Source organism: Melanotaenia boesemani, chromosome 21 (assembly GCF_017639745.1).
Source record: "Melanotaenia boesemani isolate fMelBoe1 chromosome 21, fMelBoe1.pri, whole genome shotgun sequence".
Taxonomy (NCBI): Eukaryota; Metazoa; Chordata; class Actinopteri; order Atheriniformes; family Melanotaeniidae; genus Melanotaenia; species Melanotaenia boesemani.
In genome coordinates this window covers 3,322,518-3,340,506 of record NC_055702.1, presented here as the reverse complement: position 1 = coordinate 3,340,506, position 17,989 = coordinate 3,322,518, and the positions used below count along the sequence as shown (strand labels likewise).

The window sequence follows — 17,989 nt, the reverse complement described above, 5'->3', positions numbered from 1 at the left end:
ATCTTGAATTATAATATAATTATGAACAACCAGATAGATAGATAGATAGATAGATAGATAGATAGATAGATAGATAGATAGATAGATAGATAGATAGGTAGGTAGGTAGGTAGGTAGGTAGTTAGATAGATAGATTTACTTTCAAATCAAGCCTGCACTGTTTATTTTAGAAATCATACATCAAAAATTAGTAACCGGATTTCTACAATTTCACTTTTTTCAAGACTCTTGTTAAATATATTGAGATATGAAAGTGTTTTAACATTTACATATTTTCTGACCATTCTCTTCATTAAATAAACCAAACCTCTTTTTGAAGATTATAGGCGTCTTAATGGATTAAAAAAAATGTTAACTTATTGAAAACAAATCTTTCTAACAGACTGTAAACATGGAAATTGAGTTTAATTTCCTTTCCTGAGTGTAAGAGTAATTATCTTGTGTATGTGGAGCGTTTGACTGTTAGCTGGAAGGCTCTGGGTAAACCAAAGAGCCTGTGGTTACCATGGCAACGGCGAATATAGGCGTCTATGGAGTTGCCTGTTCAAAACATTTGAAACGTTGAGGGAAATCGTTTAAAGAGAGTTCATCCAGCTCGTGTAATAAACATAAGTGGACCCACTCGTTCAGAAATGCAACCAGCTGCTCTGCGCCGTCCTCAACTCAGGCCTGGTTCAATAAAACAAAAAACACCAAGTCATCATGACCGAAATGGATTTTCTTCAACAGCACAACATCAAAACTCTGCCTTTAAAAGACAAGCTCGAGCTTAAACGTCTCGGAATTAATCAGCCGCAGGACGTTGTTGTAAACCAAAGCGCAGGTAAGAATAATCTCAGCTTCCATGTGGAGCTTCTCTCCTGGAGAAAAAGGCTAACTGTTAGCTTCCTGCTGCGGTGGCTGCCTCCGGTCAGGATGGAGCTAGAAAAACACGATATCAGTTTCGCGCTGAAAGAGTAAAACAAGCAGAATGTATCGGCTCTGATGTAGTGAAGTTAAAAACCGTGTTTTCAAATGAAAAAAACGGCAGTGTTTTGGATAAAATGTTAGCACAATTTCCATCAGATCCAACTGGTCGTCAAATGAAAACGGGCCATTTTCTGTCTTTCCAGCTGTTATTGTAGGAGAGAAAGCTACAGTGATTTTTCTGTTTCTGATCGATTTAAATCATCAAAATAAATCTATGGCAAAGACTCCTGAAAATATGGCGTACTTATAAAGGGTTTTATTTCTCAGTTTGTTCATCCAAGTTAATGATGAAGTTCAAAGCGTTTATTGTCAAGTAAGGAAACAGGTTTCCCTGTACAATGAAAAGCTACACTGAATACCACATGAATTAAGATGAGTATAAAAAATAAGTACTGAAATGAATTTTAACTAAATTACAGCCTTACATTTAGGGATGACCAGGACGACCCATCTGATAGATCAGATAGCTTTCTTTTTGTTCCCGCTGAACATGGTTCAGAGATTTTATGTTATATACTTTGGTGTGTGAAGGCTTTAACTTTTGTTTTTAATAATCATAATTTGTTTTTATGATGTGAAGCACTTTGTGTTGCTTTGTGCATGAAAAGTGCTCTATAAATAAAATCTGATTTGATGATGATCTCTTATGGAAAATGACAATACTGAGGAATTTTGTGATGAATTAAGCATGGTGTACAGTACCACAACTAAATGTGAAATAAAGCAGTCGTGACATTTCTAAATTGTACTAACAGCAGTGACAATATCTACAGCAATAAAGATAGTAATATCAATGTTGTAATAATGATAATATGTACCTTGTTTATATAATAAACTTAAAATAGTTACATAATAATTATATTAATAATAGTATGCAGTTTGTATAATACCAATCAATTCGGTCTTAAACGTCTCATGATGCTATAATGGTAGTAGTAGGAACAATAAAAATATCAGTAATAATAACAACAGTAATAACTATTCAGCTTATTTTATTTATTTTCCTGCACTTTAGTACACTTTGATCCTCTGTAAAGCTAACAAAGAAAGTTGGACTAGATCTTCATTACTTTGTTTTACTTTACTTTAGTTTGTTGAAGTTCCAGTTCTGCCAAACTCAAACCTAAATTATGATTATTAAATTTCAGCCCCAGCTTTTTGACTTCTTTGCTTCACCTTCCCTGGCAAGTCAAGCAGGGCTAGCAGGACGGTACATGGACTCGGGATTTAGTGAAAGCGTGTAAAGCTGATCACTGTAATGAACCTGTTTGTTATCAGCCTTATTAGATTGTATTAATTCCTATTATTGACTAATAATTAATTGATTATTGATCTTTTTGGACAACTTTAATGTCATGATTTGATTTTATGTCAGCTGAGTGGAATGCACTAAGACGGTAAAATCATTATCAATGCATCTTTATACTTTTTCGAAGTGTGCATGATAGTTCAGGGTAAAACATCTGTTGCAGGAAGTTAATATTTACCAACGTAATTCCTAGTTTAAAAAAAAAAAGTAAATGAGGAAAAAGTAAATGATTACAGATGTCAGCATTTATGTTTCTGTGCTACTTCCAGATGTTCAGAAACTTTTGGTGATTAAAGAAGAGGTTCCCTGGAACTCCAGTCTGGACCAGCAGGATCCCAAGCTCATCCACATAAAGGAGGAAGACGAGGAAGACGAGACCAAACAAGGAGAACAGCTCAATGGGCGGGAAGAGACCAGTTACTCCAGGTTCCCTTTCAATGTTATTGTGAAGAATGAAAATGATGAAGAGGAGCCTCAGTCTTCATGTCTTTGTCAAAGACAAACGGATGAAATCCGAGAGACGGAGCCTCCATCCAGCAGCTCTTTTAAATGGATTAAAACTGAAACTGATGGAGAGGACTTTAAAAAGCTTGAATTAGCCAGTAACCCAAACATTTTACAACCAGTTACAGATCGACAAATTTCAGGCTCTTCTGAGACCGACATCACTGATACGGATGATGATGATGATGAAGAGGAGGGGGAATGGCAGCAACCTTTGTCACATGGTGACGGCAAACCGAGCAGGGCACCTGAGTCAGGTGTAAATAGTGATGTGGGATGTAAAGCTGTGAAAAAGCCTTTCAGCTGCTCAGAGTGTGGAAAACAGTTTCTGTACAAGCAGTCTCTGAAGAGACACATGAGACGCAACACGGGAAAAACCTCCAGCTGTTCGCTTGCTCAGAAATGTTCTGGAGTGACACAAAATGCAAGAGTTCATACGGGAAAGAAAAAGTTTGGTTGTCTGGAATGTGGTAAAACATTTAGAGATCAGTTTAGTCTTAAATCCCACATCCGAGTCCACACAGGAGAGCAGCCTTTTGGCTGTGATGTTTGCGGCAAAAGATTTAAGCATCAGCACGACGTTAAGATCCACATGAGAATCCACACGGGAGAGATGCCGTTTAGCTGCGACGTATGTGGTAAAAGATTTAAACATCAGCACAATCTGAAGACGCACATGAGGATACACACAGGAGAGAAGCCATACGTGTGTGACATTTGTGGTAAAAGAGCAAGACATCAGAATAACCTGAAGACTCACATGATCGTCCACAAAGGAGAAAGACCTTTTGGCTGCGATCTTTGTGGTAAGAGATTTAACCGTAAGACGAGTCTCAGGGCGCACAAGGCCGTGCACACGGGGGAGAAACCGTACAGTTGTGATGTTTGTGGTAAAAGTTACAAACGGAAGACGCATCTTAGGACTCACATGATCGTCCACACAGAGGAGAAACCCTTCGGCTGTGAGGTTTGTGGTAAAAGATTTAACCGAAAAACATATCTAGCGACGCACATGGCGGTTCACACGGGAGACAAACCGCACTCTTGTGACTTTTGTGGCAAAAAATTTACTCGGAAAACGCACCTTGATTCGCACATTACGGTTCATACCGGAGAGAAACCTTTCGGTTGTGGCGTTTGTGGTCAAGAGTTTACCCAACAAGGAAGTTTAAACCGACACATGAGATTCCACTTGGGGTAGAAACTGTAGCTTAAGTGTGCCATGCTCTACCTGCCATTAAACTAAATACACCCAATACAAAATTAGCCTTTTTTGTATCATGTTTACTTAAATGGTGCTCCTCTAGCAGCACTAAATTAGCACTATTTTCGGCTATTCCTGCCTCCATCTAAGGCAGATAAGTGGGTTTTTCACCAGGCCAGAGACCAAACGGCATCACGAGGAAGCGACTGGTTCTCATGCCGAAGCTTTTCATAAAACTCCTTTTCTTTCCTGTTCAATAATAAAGTATTAAAACGTATTTATTGTATGTGTATCAGGATAAAGGGGTCATGTTGAGGCACTCTGAGTCATGATTCAGTTGAACTTTCAAAATGTATTTAGAGCAATAATTTCCCACTGACCACCAGCACCCTGCTTGTGGGCTGGAACATGTTACCGTTTGATCCTAAAGCTAAAGCACCTTCAGTTACTCTAACAGTGATTTAGCTCCATGCCTTATAACAACTAATTCAACCCAGCAGGTTGTAACCATGAGGTAAAAAAAGACTGATCAACATCATGATTATTGATACGCTAAACAGCTGATGTCACTTTATGTCCTGTTTTGTATTATTGCTTTATTATTGTCACAAATATTAAATTATTAAGAAAAAAAAACTGACCAATTCATCATTTTTCTTTATTTATGAGGATAATGAATGAGAAAAGTTTATTGATCCACTGTAAATATAAGAATCAAAGGAAAGTCACTTCTGCAGAATGACTTTCATATTTGGCAATTAGCCGTTTAAAACCGCTCCGGTCCTCAAGGCCCACTATCCTGCAGACCTGCTTCAACACACCTGACTCAGATTCATGGCTCAACAGCAGACTTGTGCAGAGCTTATCGATCCATTTAATCTGAATCAGGTGTGTTGCAGCAGGGAAACATCTAATACCTGCAGGACCGTGAGCCTTGAGGACCAGGGTCGTGGATCGCTGGTTTAAAAGGTGGTTTAAGTATGTAGTTCTGCTTTAAGGAAAATTTGCTCAGCAGTTATTGATATTTTAAGTTTAATCTTGTGCAAATGTTTCAAGGTAAACTAGTAACAACACGTGAAGGTTGTACACAGTGTTTATTGTAAATCTATTAAGTAGAAGTTGCATTTAAACAACAGCAGGGTCAACATGAAGCCAAACTTTGCAAATACATACTTGGAATGTCAACTTGGTATCATGATAGAACTGAAATAGTTCTAGGCACAAAATGGTAAAATTCCTTTAACAACTTTAAGAAAAAGTGCCAAAGTTTCCTTTAAATAAACTCAGCTTGCATTGTTTTTGTCTATATTTCAAAGACTCAAGCAGTTAATGAATTGCTTTCTGCAAAGACTGTCATATAAGAACTTAATGAAACTAAATTATATGTCCGAAACAGGGTGTAAATTATGTCGGTCACACTCGGGGGTGGACTGGGACTAAAATTGGCTCTGGTATTTCGGCCTAGACTGGCCCACATACGATCATGCACACCACCTCTCTTTGAGCTCCCTTAAATGTGTTTATCCACTGTACAACATTAATCCCACTGTGTGTTCCCGTGGAACAAAGAAAAAAAGAAGTAGGAAAAAATAAAAGATCAGGTGACCTTCTCTTCTGCTGGGGATGCCACCAGGCTTAACACAAGACTGAATAAAGACTTTGGGATCTCTTTTTTGTAACATAATGATGCATTAGGATCCATAATTATTGGATTTACCTTTAAAAGGTAGGCCCAACCAAGGATAAGTAATGAAGAAATTCAGAAATCTGCCTACTGATGGATGTTTTTCCATAAACAGAATTATTGAGTTTAACACATTATAAACCTCGCAGTGATTAGTATCTACAGTAAAGAATGATAAATGTTTCAGAGCAGCAACCTGGCATGCCCAACAGGACTTTCACTTTTTTACTGCAAAGTTTAACATTTGAACTACAATAAAAACTTCATGTCTACTCTTACTAGAGACCTTTTGCTGTAATTTGTTCTGGACTCCAGCAGAGGGCGCTCCAAAATTCATTTTGCTCACGAGCTACTCCTGCACGCGCCATCTGTGACGGGTTGAGTGTGAACTAAATCAGGCCTGCCAGAAGCTCATAAAAAGCCATCTACAAAACCAGGAACTTCTTAGCACACAACTAATATAATAATATGGTTAATAATGTTGATTGATAACTTAGATTTAGATTTATTCTGGGATGCATGAATGGGTTAATTAGAATTTCAATTTAAAGCTGAAAATGAATATCAGCTGTATTAACGAGTTCTCAGACAGCTGCTTCAGCATCAGCAGGAGTTTGTTGAAGAAAACCTACCCGCATGCCGCATGGGTTGGCATGGTCAGTTACCATGGTAACTGTCTCAGAGTGGAAGCTTTCATAACAACAGACCCTGCAGTCCCACCCAGATGAAGATATAACACACAGCTGCTGCAGTGAAACATTTTTTCTATTGATGAAGATAAAATAAACATTTGTTTACATATTAAAGCAAGAAAAAATAAAGAAAATCTGAAGCTGAAATTATTCTCTATGTTATGCCCTATAATTCCCACGGAGCAACGTGTACCTCTAACTACACACCAACACACATCTGTGTTGTGCTAATCTCATCTGGTGTCATCACAGCTTAAAAGATTGTTGAAGAAGGTGCAGTTTCTGTTAATTAAGCAGTCAGTTAATGCATGAACCAGGCGGTTTGAGTGTCTCCCTCAGGTATGAAGGCTTATTTACTGCTGACCCTCAGTGGTGATAGCAGGCAGCTGCAGCACAGTGCAGAATGTGGGTCTTCACCCCTGCAGCTGATGCATCCATCTTTTCCTGCAGTCTGGATTTCTGCCTCCTCATCAGTGGGAATCTGAGGGGACTGCAGCCAATGCTCAAAATGTACCTGTTAAAGACAAATCTTTATCAGCCTGACAAATAATTTTACTTCTTCTCTTGTTTTTGATTTAAGGGCTGATCCTATAAGTCAGTGGTTCGCGAGCAGAATAAAGTGGGTTTTGGTGGATTTGGTTCACCTACATGCCCCAAATCAGCTTCTCTTTCCGAGATATTTAAATTTAGATTTTTTACAAAAATTAACGTGTTAATTTCACAAATTAATCACTTCAATTTAACATGTTAATTTGGACAAATTTAACAAAAATCACAAAGTTATTTGATAAGTGTGGGCGCTTACGATTTGTCGACCCCATGAACTTATCCTGGGACCCCCATGGGTGGTTCATGAATTTTTCTTTTTCATTAGTAGTTTGAATGTTTTAATGCATACATAAAGGTTTTTAGTACATATTTAGAAAGATTTAAATAAAAAGTGAGTGAGAGAATCCTATTATAAAATGTGACAGATTTATGTTAAAATCTCTTTCAAAGCACTTAAAAAACAACACTGACTGGATTCTGTGGCTTAAACACGCCTATAATATATTCTGAGTAGCATGTTCTGTTAATATGAACATGATTTTTCATTTTATACAGAAAATCAAAATTTTCCTGCTTCAATTTTTTGATTCGACATAAAAAATGTATAAAATCTGCCACTTCGTTTTAGTTAATTCTTCTAATCTTCTATTTATTTAATGAAATAACTGAACTTTCACTCTAATAAAACTAAACATTTTTGCAACATTTGATCTATTTATATGTATTTTTTCATTCTTTAAGCTGTTGGTGAAGTTAAAAGACAAACGTTTGGTCTTGGTTTTCTGTTGATAAAGAGGATAAAGCTTGTTTACAACTATATGATACAGAAAAACCCTCTATTTCAAAATTTAGGCTTAGTTGAGATGCTGAGGCAGAATTTTGACATAAAATTAACCTTATAGCATAATTAGCTAAATTGTGATATCTGTCTATCTTCTCCTAATATTGCTATGTAAAATACTCCTACTCAGTCTAATTTCTCCACCATCCTAACGCAGCATCATGAAGGACTTCCCGATGACCTCTTCTTTTTGAACATGTGCACCGAACGCCTGCTGCACTTGAACATGACATCAGATGATTAAATCGTCTTCATGACTCACACATGAGCACCTCCTCATTCGTCACTGAGGTCACAGTTAATGCATGACTGCCATCTCTAATGAGCTCACACACATAAAGGTATATTGACTATTTATCTTCCCTAAACCAGGGCTACTCAATTCGGTCCTACGAGGGCCGCAATCCAGCAGGTTTTCCATGTATCCCTGCACCAACACACCTGAGTCAAATTAGGTGGCTCTAACAGCCAATCAGGTTCTACACAACGACTCATTAATTTGACTCAGGTGTGTTGGTGCAGGGATACATGGAAAACCTGCTGGATTGCGGCCCTCGTAGGACCGAATTGAGTAGCCCTGCCCTAAACCCTAAATCTTCCCTTTACCCTAAAATTCCCTCAGAAGAAGCCTTCAGTGTATCCAGGTGGGTTTTCAGTGGGTGTTTTATACAAGAATGAATTCTTTGATTAAAAGCTTGATATATAATATTAATTTATTCATTTCTTCCTATAGAGACAAAGCTAAACCTCAGCTCACACACAACCTGCAACATATTGTTGTAGTTCTCAGCCGTCAGAAACAAGTTACAGCAGCAGGCTGCTGTTTTAAGAGAAACCCATTTGAGAAGCTTCCCCTACACCAGACAGACACACTGAAAGCATGTGATGATGCCTCATGATGACTCATCTGGCTGTCCAGATGTAAAAATGGAACATACCCAAATGACTGATGCACACAGCACAAGGTCTGGTAAGAGCATGAGTTTGTTGATGCTATACTAAGTCGGTGACTACTGTTTAACCACACACACACACACACACACACACACACACACACACACACACACACACACACACACACACACACACACACACACACACACACACACACACACACACACACACACACACACAGAGAGAGAACTGCACACAAATGCACTTGTTTAATTACAGATTGTTGACTAAGCTCCTGGAAGGCTGCAGTTTTCTTACAAAGACTTAGGCCAGACTTGTACACGCCAGCATTCCAGCATATAAATATTTCAGTTTCTAAAGAGTCACATATTTTCATCAAGAGCTGGAGGGGAACCAAAAATAAATTAAATTATACTATTTTCCCAATTCCCCACTTGTGCGAAACCTTTTTCTTTTAGAATTTTTTTCACTGCATTCACAGTATTTCTGCATGACTCATGTTTTAGATTCCTTCATTATTCTTCGACATATGAACAAAAAGCTTTGGAATCACTCATAAACATCAGATTTATCAGCCAATAAGAAGCGTAAGACTGCTGTTTATTGGTTGATAAAGCTGATATCTGAAGGAGGCACACAGGAAACTGTTCTCATATTCTTGCATTGTTTCCTCCTTTTTTCCACTTTTGTTTGAATTTATAAACAAACCAAACATATTTAGTTAAGTTTAGGAAATAATAATATCTGATTGAGTTGTGACATAAAGCTTTTGTCCAGCTGCTACTTCATATGGCAGATAGACACTTTATTTAGCTTTATTTTCAAATCTTGTCAGTTTAGCTTCTCTGTGTGTTTCATGTTTGTTCTGCCTTCTGCTGATTAACCCACTGTTCTGTTGGTGGAGACGCAATATATTTGGGGGAATTTTATTTTGATAAAAGATGCAGTTTAATGGTTTATTTTCAGATGAAATAAGAAATCCTAACCTCAGTCTCTGTCTGAAGATGAAGGAAAGGGTTAAGAGTTATTTTAGCTTCCAGCAGGTTTTATCTGAGGACTGAAGTAATCACATTTTATTTTTCTCTTACTTCTCCCACTTCTTTCTTCCTTTTTTGCTACTGTCTATTCTGTAATTTAAAGCTGTACAGATCAAAAGGACCTCGAGAGAGATTATTTTCCACCTGATTTAAATAATAATAAGAAGCACCTGCTCTTTTCACTTCTTGGTATTGTCCAAGTTATTGCTTTAAATCATCTCAGCCTCCAAAACCGGGTGGGCTGATTTGTCATAGTTGTGTTAGTCATGCTGGTCCAGATCATGGCTGTTGTGGAGCCCCCTCTTGATGTCTGTCATGGCTGATATCAGAGGGTGTGTCATTCTAGAAGTCATTGCAGTAGATTTAGCATTGTGATTGAACAGAGACGGCCTTCCCTGCAGGCTAGATGCAGCGAGTTTGTTTTTAAACAGAAAACAAAATGCAGCCAGTGAAGCTTCTAAACATAAAGCCGAGTGTTGCAGCATTTTCATGGTTTGTTTCATCATTCCTCTCCCCAACACCCCTCAATGATTTGTACTTCAACTCTTTTAATATACACATTTTCCTCATTGTACAGATGAAAGAGGACCATTCAGCTTTGAGTCTACAAGTTCTTAACAGAAAACACTTGTTTACCACTTTGACCTGTTAACACCAAGATAGAAAACAAGTAAACAGCACTGACATATTGGAAATCATTACAAGTTACTGCCTCGACCCTCCTGTTTACCATTGCCTACATATTACATGTCCTTTGCTACTCACCAGAACCGAGGCCTGACCTTCTCAGGGTGGAAACGACCACCAGTGGCCTTGCATCTGTCTTGCTATTCCCAATGGTGCCATCCTCTTGGCACTTCCTGATCCAGACGGGATGCCACTGTACACATTTTAACTGGGACGACACCCCTTATAAGGTCTGTGAAAGTAACTGAACCAGAAGAGTGCTTTAACATCTTGGTGTGCAGGGATTGAGTTTTTTTTTTTTTTAGTTTTGGTGAAAGTTGCACAAGTTTATTCTGAGCAGATTTGTTCAGCAAGCTTCATTAATAATTTAAGAAGGTTCAGTTTAAGTTGAGCACCAACATCTTTAACAGCTGTTAGTTTTCCCCTTTCACAGCAGAGGCGTATCCAGGAAATCTTTATTTGCCAAGATAAGACAGAAGATAGTGTACGGTGACTAATCAATAGAATGCACTAACAATCATTGTAACTTTGATTAGAAACAGGGAGTGAAATACAGGAATTCTTAGGTGTCTGGCAACCATTACAAAACAGCTTTGAGCTCTTTCCAAGATCAAAAACAAAACTCTATTTACAGAATTTAAAGCTAACACAAAAAGTCCTTTTTGTGGCAGAGAAAAGATAAGCTTTAAACTTGACTCATTTTACACACATAAACACACACACACACACACACACACACACACACACACACACACACACACACACAAACACAAAAGACCAATGATCAGCCAATCAACACAAGTACAGTTCTTTCTTTCTGTTTTAAAGGTTAGCACAGGAGTACCCACCAAACCCCACCACCCCCTGCACCATATCCACCCATATTGCACACAGTGTTTAGCCATGTATAAAACACTGGCTCTTTTAAATTAATAAATCTGGAACATTTGCTGTCACTTTCCAACAATAATTTATTATTCAAGTTAACTTTTTTTATATAGCTCTTTATCAATATAAGATCATAAGAGCAACCCAAAGAGTTTTACAGAGCAGTTAACATACCAGAATAAAACTATTAAAAATTCACAATTATAAAAGCAAGCTGCAAAAAATAATAATATAGAGATTGACGGTTATTTTCATGATATTTAGGCCACACAGCAATTCAATCAGAATAAACTGTTTCTAAAGGCTTGTTCAGCTATTAAAACTGACTTCACATCAATTGCAATCCTTCAAAGGTGAGGAAGAGGAGGCTGAAAACCTCAGCTGTTTCACCACTTTGATTAGAAACAACCATGGCAGAGATGAACCATGTCAGAGCGATGGGCAGGGCCTCCTGTCAGCGTCACCACAGGCAGGTAATCAGGTTTACTGGCCTTGTGTCATACACTCACAAACAAATGCTGCTGGGCAGAAAAAATTAGGTTCATGCTAGTTGCTAACATGTGCAGATCAGCTGTAAGTACATCAGCTATCAGCACACGCTAGCTGCTAACATGTGCAGATCAGCTGTAAGTACATCAGCTATCAGCACATGCTAGTTGCTAACATGTGCAGATCAGCTGTAAGTACATCAGCTATCAGCACACGCTAGCTGCTAACATGTGCAGATCAGCTGTAAGTACATCAGCTATCAGCACATGCTAGTTGCTCACATGTGCAGAGCAGCTGTAAGTACATCAGCTATCAGCACATGCTAGCTGCTAACATGTGCAGAGCAGCTGTAAGTACATCAGCTATCAGCACATGCTAGCTGCTAACATGTGCAGAGCAGCTGTAAGTACATCAGCTATCAGCACATGCTAGCTGCTAACATGTGCAGAGCAGCTGTAAGTACATCAGCTATCAGCACATGCTAGTTGCTAACATGTGCTGATCAGCTGTAAGTACATCAGCTATCAGCACACGCTAGTTGCTAACATGTGCAGATCAGCTGTAAGTACATCAGCTATCAGCACATGCTAGTTGCTCACATGTGCAGAGCAGCTGTAAGTACATCAGCTACCAGCACATGCTAGCTGCTAACATGTGCAGAGCAGCTGTAAGTACATCAGCTATCAGCACATGCTAGCTGCTAACATGTGCAGAGCAGCTGTAAGTACATCAGCTATCAGCACATGCTAGTTGCTAACATGTGCAGAGCAGCTGTAAGTACATCAGCTATAGTTCAGATAGTTACTGTATAGCTGGCTTTGATGTCTGCCAGAATTTGTTTTCAGCTCTGAAAATATGTTCTTTGAGCCTTTAGAATGTTGTTCTTTAGTTTTCACTAAAAAACAACATTCTAGTGGCTTACTGAAGCTTGTCAGTGTTTGTGATGAGTTTTGATTCCTACTGTGTATCAATCCTGAGAATCTGAGATCAGCCTAAATACTAAATACTAGACTTTCCTCTGCAGACTGACTTCGTGCTTTAAATGACTTAAAACCAAAAACTTGAGTTTGAAAAATATCTTCAAATGTTTGGTATTCAGCTGTGTACAAAGTTGAGTAGCTGTGTTTCTCATTATTAACATGTAGCCAGTGTTTGTGTGTTAAATAACAAGTTTGAGAAGACTGAACAAATGAAAATTAAACAACTTTATTGATATAGCACTTTTCAAACACTTCACAAAATGCATAAAGCAACAACAAAACACCACCATAAAACAACCTGTAAATATTCAAAGAGCATAAGTATAAAATATGAATAAATAAAACTTTAAAATAAACAGGGTGAAATAAGTGGTGAATTAAATATAAGCTTTATCGAAGACACTTTAAGATTTGTCTTAAAAACAAAGAAGGTGTCGGCATTTTGGACCCAAGTAGGCAGAGGAAGCTGAATATCAATGTAATGTATTTTAAAGGGCCATTTCATGCAAATTATAAATATATTTTTGGTACATTTGTGCAGAAACAGTTGCTTTTCTCTTGTAAACAGGAGTTAACATTCAGATTTTTCACATTATTTGATGCTTTAACTAGGGATGGCTCGATACCACTTTTTCACATCCGATACCGATACTGATACTGCAGCTTTGAGGATCGGCCGATACCGATCCGATTCTTTTTGTCACTCTAAACGCTGTTTACAATATGTCGTGGATGTAATTTGTTTGATACTGACATCTAAAAAACACCTAATTCACTGTACAACAACTATTCTGGTCCCCTAGAGAAAGAAAGAAAATATGTGACAACTGAAGTCATGTGCAACTGCTGTGGCTTTATTAAAACTTATAAGCTCACATCTGATATAGCAGCATTTGTAAACACAACAGACCTAGCTGCCCCATTCAAATGTTTGAAGTAAAAGTGCAACTTAGTGCAAATATTTAAATTGAATAAAATAATCCCAGTCAAAAGAAAAATCACCTTATGCATCAATGACATTGTAAACCTGCATAAATAATTTTCTAAATTAACATAAAATAATAGCATCATCACTATAATAATATAGGTACTGGTAACTTAAACATGGCTTCTTAAGACATAAAGTCATAACAAAAATCTAGGCTATGCATCTGATTTGCTGCACCAAATCAAAAACAGAGAAGCAAGGGTAAACAGAAATAGTGCTTCTCCTGAACTGTTTGTAAACACTGAAAACAAAATATGTTGGTTGTCTCCTCCGTTAACACAAAGTAACTCCACACAGCAGACATGACGACAGATCTGCTGGCTTCTGCTGCTCACGTGAGGAAAACAGGCACATGGCAACCATGGTAACGGGCAGCTCCCCTTTGTTACGGCAGGTCGCGCAAAGTCAAGTTAAGATGTATGACTTTTTTTCCCCCCCAAAGATAGTTTGGGCTTATGGATCTGATCGGACGGGTTCTAATAAAAAAATCCGATGCCCGATCCAGTCATTTTGACCTGGATCGGACCCGATACCGATCCAGTGGATCGGATCGGACCATCCCTAGCTTTAACCATCACAAACAACCTTTTCCAGGTTGAATGTGTTGATTTCTTAAGCATATATTGAGTTATTTTTACACAATCACAGTACAGTGCATGGCCTTGACGTATTTTTAATGTCCCTCGTCTTTTCCTTCACTAAATCTTGGAGCAATGCCCCCCTGGTGGAAAGTGGAACATGTTATTTAAAAGATCTGATTTGTTAAAGAAGTACAGCATGAAAACAATCTCGGTCCGGAAGAGTATTGCACCCCCAACTGAACCGAGTCACCAACTGGACCGAGTCACCAACTGGACCGAATCTAGCGAACTATGCTGGTGTGATTGCACCCTTAAAAAACAGAATGATTAAAGGATGATTACGGTTTGCTAAGATGGCTGAAGCTTTCCATGCCCCAGCAAATAGGTACCAAAATTCAATTTGAAATGTCAAATTTGAAAAATAAAATAGCAGAAAACTTTTTCATTTCAAGGTCATAGCTGCATTATTTGACTCATAAATAAACTTAATAATAGATCATCCCAACTGTTTTATTTTCAGCTTCAAAACTGCTCTTTTTAAGACACAACTAAAAAGAAAACGTTAAGGACATTGCTTTTTCGTTTTCATGTCTCCCTGCAAAACCCGCAAAATTCAATTTGAATTGGCCATCCCAGGCGGCGCAGGACAGTGACGTCAGTGGTCGCTCTTCTTCTAATTCTTCGGCCACAGTCTGACCCAGTGTTGCCAACTTAGCAACTTTCCCGCTATTTTTAGCGAGTTTTCAGACCTCTCTAGCGACTTAAAAAAGCGACTAACGATTTTCACAACCCTGTGAAAACGTGCCACATTATCAGTTTGTGTAGCTGAAGTTAACCGCCATCTTTTCAGCGTGGCTGCACTGCTTAGTCTGCAGCTCAGACCTGCAGCTGTGATTAAGTAAGTAAAAAATACTCACCATGATTGTTTAGTTTGGACACAAATCCTCCAAAAAACTGTTGCATGGCACAACAAACTGACATTTTACAGTTAATAGAACCTTCTTAAAGTGAGTTTACAGCTATGTGCTACATACGTTATGCTAACATTAGTCATGCACACGGGTGTTTTGTTGGCTTTAGTAACTCTTGGTTTAAAATGGGACATTTTGTGTTATTTGTCATGTTCACCATCTCTAATCTTACCATCAGGTGAACTGTGAATGAGTAAGTTTTTTTTAATCAAACATTTAAATACGTAAAGTTATGTAATTATATGAAGGTTTGGTATTCTTTTCATAGTGTGATAACACGTCATGTTGGTGTCGCTTTGCTTGAGGACTGAGGAGTAACAACCCTAATCTTTCCATAATCAGTAGTCCCACTGCTTGACAAAAACAAAACCTTTGACATGATGGAAAGAATAATTAATCCCATTAAGATGCCTGAAGTGAGTGATGAAGGTGAGTGTTGGAGTCTAACTGAAACTGACTCCATAAAGGCTCTTTCAGCTCAGACATCACATTTCACGGATGCATATTAGCTGGATAATCACGCTACAGTTTTGCAGATGTCTTCCTAATGATGTGTGAACATGCAAAGCTGTTTCTGTTGTCACTGTGTGTGAGCTGCAGTCAAATCATCGAGAAATGTAATTCCCACCATGCAGTGTAGGGAAACTAGACCTGAAAAGACCCAGAGAGACACGAAAAACCCTGCAGAATGCAACATGTACTTACAGATTAAGAAACAGCTTTCACCATTATTCGCAACAGAAAAATACAATCACCTGCCATGACAACAACAATCAGCCTTTGAGATCTTAGTCAACTGAAAATATTTTAATCAATCAGGTCCAACTTTCATCATGTGAATATTTCAGGGGATTTTGGCACATTTCTGGAGCACAACCTACACGTTTAGCTGTGTTGTTCATTCCAAAGAAGCACTATTTTTACAAGTTCTACCTCATTGTTAAGATAACTGATCAGACTTTCTAACAAAGTATAATACAACACCAGTTAGTATTATTAAAGGGGAGAGAAGAAATCAACCAAACTAAATTCTCCTTACTTTTTGTGCAAAGTTTAGCTTTTGTTTTTATTTTGTACATTAATAAAAGGAGGTGTGTCCCAAAACAAAAATAAATTTAATGTATTTCTTAACTATTTTGGGAATTTCTGACAGTATCTTTTGATGCGTGATAGAGATGTGACGTTCACGAACGAATCGATTCTTTTGAACAACTCTTTTAAATGAACGATGGGAACCGATTCATAGCTGTGAGCCGTTCATTTGTGAGCCATTTTTTATATACAAATTTTTAACACTGCCTTCATCAAATCAAATCAAATCTAACTTTATTTATGAAGCGCTTTTCATGCCATAGGCAACACAAAGTTCTTTACATGATAAAAAGCATAGGAATAAAAGCACTCAATGAAAACTTTCACACAGTCACATGCACACACCAATACACGTACACGCTAAGCCCAATAAATTAATGAATAAATAAGTAAATAAGAAGTAGTACAGTTGAGTAAAATGAAAATAAAATAAATAACATTTGTGACATCATAGAAGTCTGATGTCCAACACCCTCCATTCATGTTAAGCTGTTAGTGATCTCGGGTGGAGAATGGGAATCCAAGCGCAGACACTGAAGTGCAGTGGATGAAAGATTTATCTATAAGGAGACCAAAGGATGGAGGAGAAGTTCAGGCAAGCTGGCAGGCAGGTAGGCTGGCAGACAGGTGGACTGGCAGACAGGCGGACTGGCAGACAGGCGGGCAGGCGGACTGGCAGACAGGCGGGCAGGCAGGGCAACAGAGCAAAGAAGATAAGCTTAAGTAAACAGGCTAGAAGTGGTGGTCTGAACATACAAACGGCCGAGACCTGTACCACAGGTTAGGTAACAATCTGCCGATGAGTTGATGGCTGAGCAGTCCTTAAATATGAGCTGCTTGATTGCAGAATGCGCTGCAGGTGAAGATCCGGTAGCCAAGGCAACAGGCACGCCCACCGCTGCCACACACCAGAGCCGGGAACACAACAGAAGCATCTATGGGCAGAGAGTATTGTTTGGAAACAAATACTGTGAGTTCTGTCCCAAACATTTACTAGAATTTGCACTGACTGCTCAGGTTCATCCTTTTTTATCTATGTTTTTCCTATAATTTTTTAATCTTGTATGTGTAGATTTTATATAGGTACATATTTTGATTGTTTGTCATTCTTATATATTGTGAAATTTATATTTATTTATATATATGTATATATATATGTATGTATATATATATATATATATATATATATATATATATATATATATATATATAAAGAGCCATTGTGCAGAGAGCCAGTTGTTGCTCCGGAGCTGCAGACTGTAGAATTTCCTGCGTCTTCACATAGTAGGAAAAAGGATCTTTGCACCTAACATGACAATTAATTTTTTAATCATTGCCCAGCACTAATATATATGTGTGTGTGTGTGTATGTGTATATATATATATATATATATATATATATATGTGTGTATATATATATATATATATGTATATGTATATGTATGTGTATATGTATACCCACACAGACATATATATAAATTATATGGGCCTCGATGCGGGCTTCATTGGACCCGCCCCACTTACTCGACGCAGGCTTCGGTGCTTTTGTGTCAGGTGTAACATCACTAACATTACACAAACTGTATTGATACTGTGCTGGTACTTTGTC

At 38.1% G+C, this 17,989-nt stretch overlaps 1 protein-coding gene across 1 annotated transcript; it reads left to right on the top strand.

The window, feature by feature from the left end:
• The first annotated feature begins 521 nt into the window (after positions 1-521).
• On the top strand, positions 522-4,607 carry LOC121632954 (gastrula zinc finger protein XlCGF57.1-like). Its single transcript, XM_041974792.1, has 2 exons — positions 522-823; positions 2,548-4,607. The coding sequence occupies exons 1-2, from the start codon at positions 703-705 to the stop codon at positions 3,981-3,983; spliced, it is 1,557 nt and encodes a 518-aa protein (XP_041830726.1). The 5' UTR covers positions 522-702; the 3' UTR covers positions 3,984-4,607.
• Positions 4,608-17,989: the final 13,382 nt, after the last annotated feature.

Coding starts and splice junctions, on each gene's coding strand:
- LOC121632954 (XM_041974792.1), top strand. CDS start 703: ATGACCGAAATGGATTTTCTTCAACAGCACAACATCAAAACTCTGCCT. Junction 824..2,547: donor TGTTGTAAACCAAAGCGCAG/GTAAGAATAATC, acceptor TGCTACTTCCAG/ATGTTCAGAAACTTTTGGTG.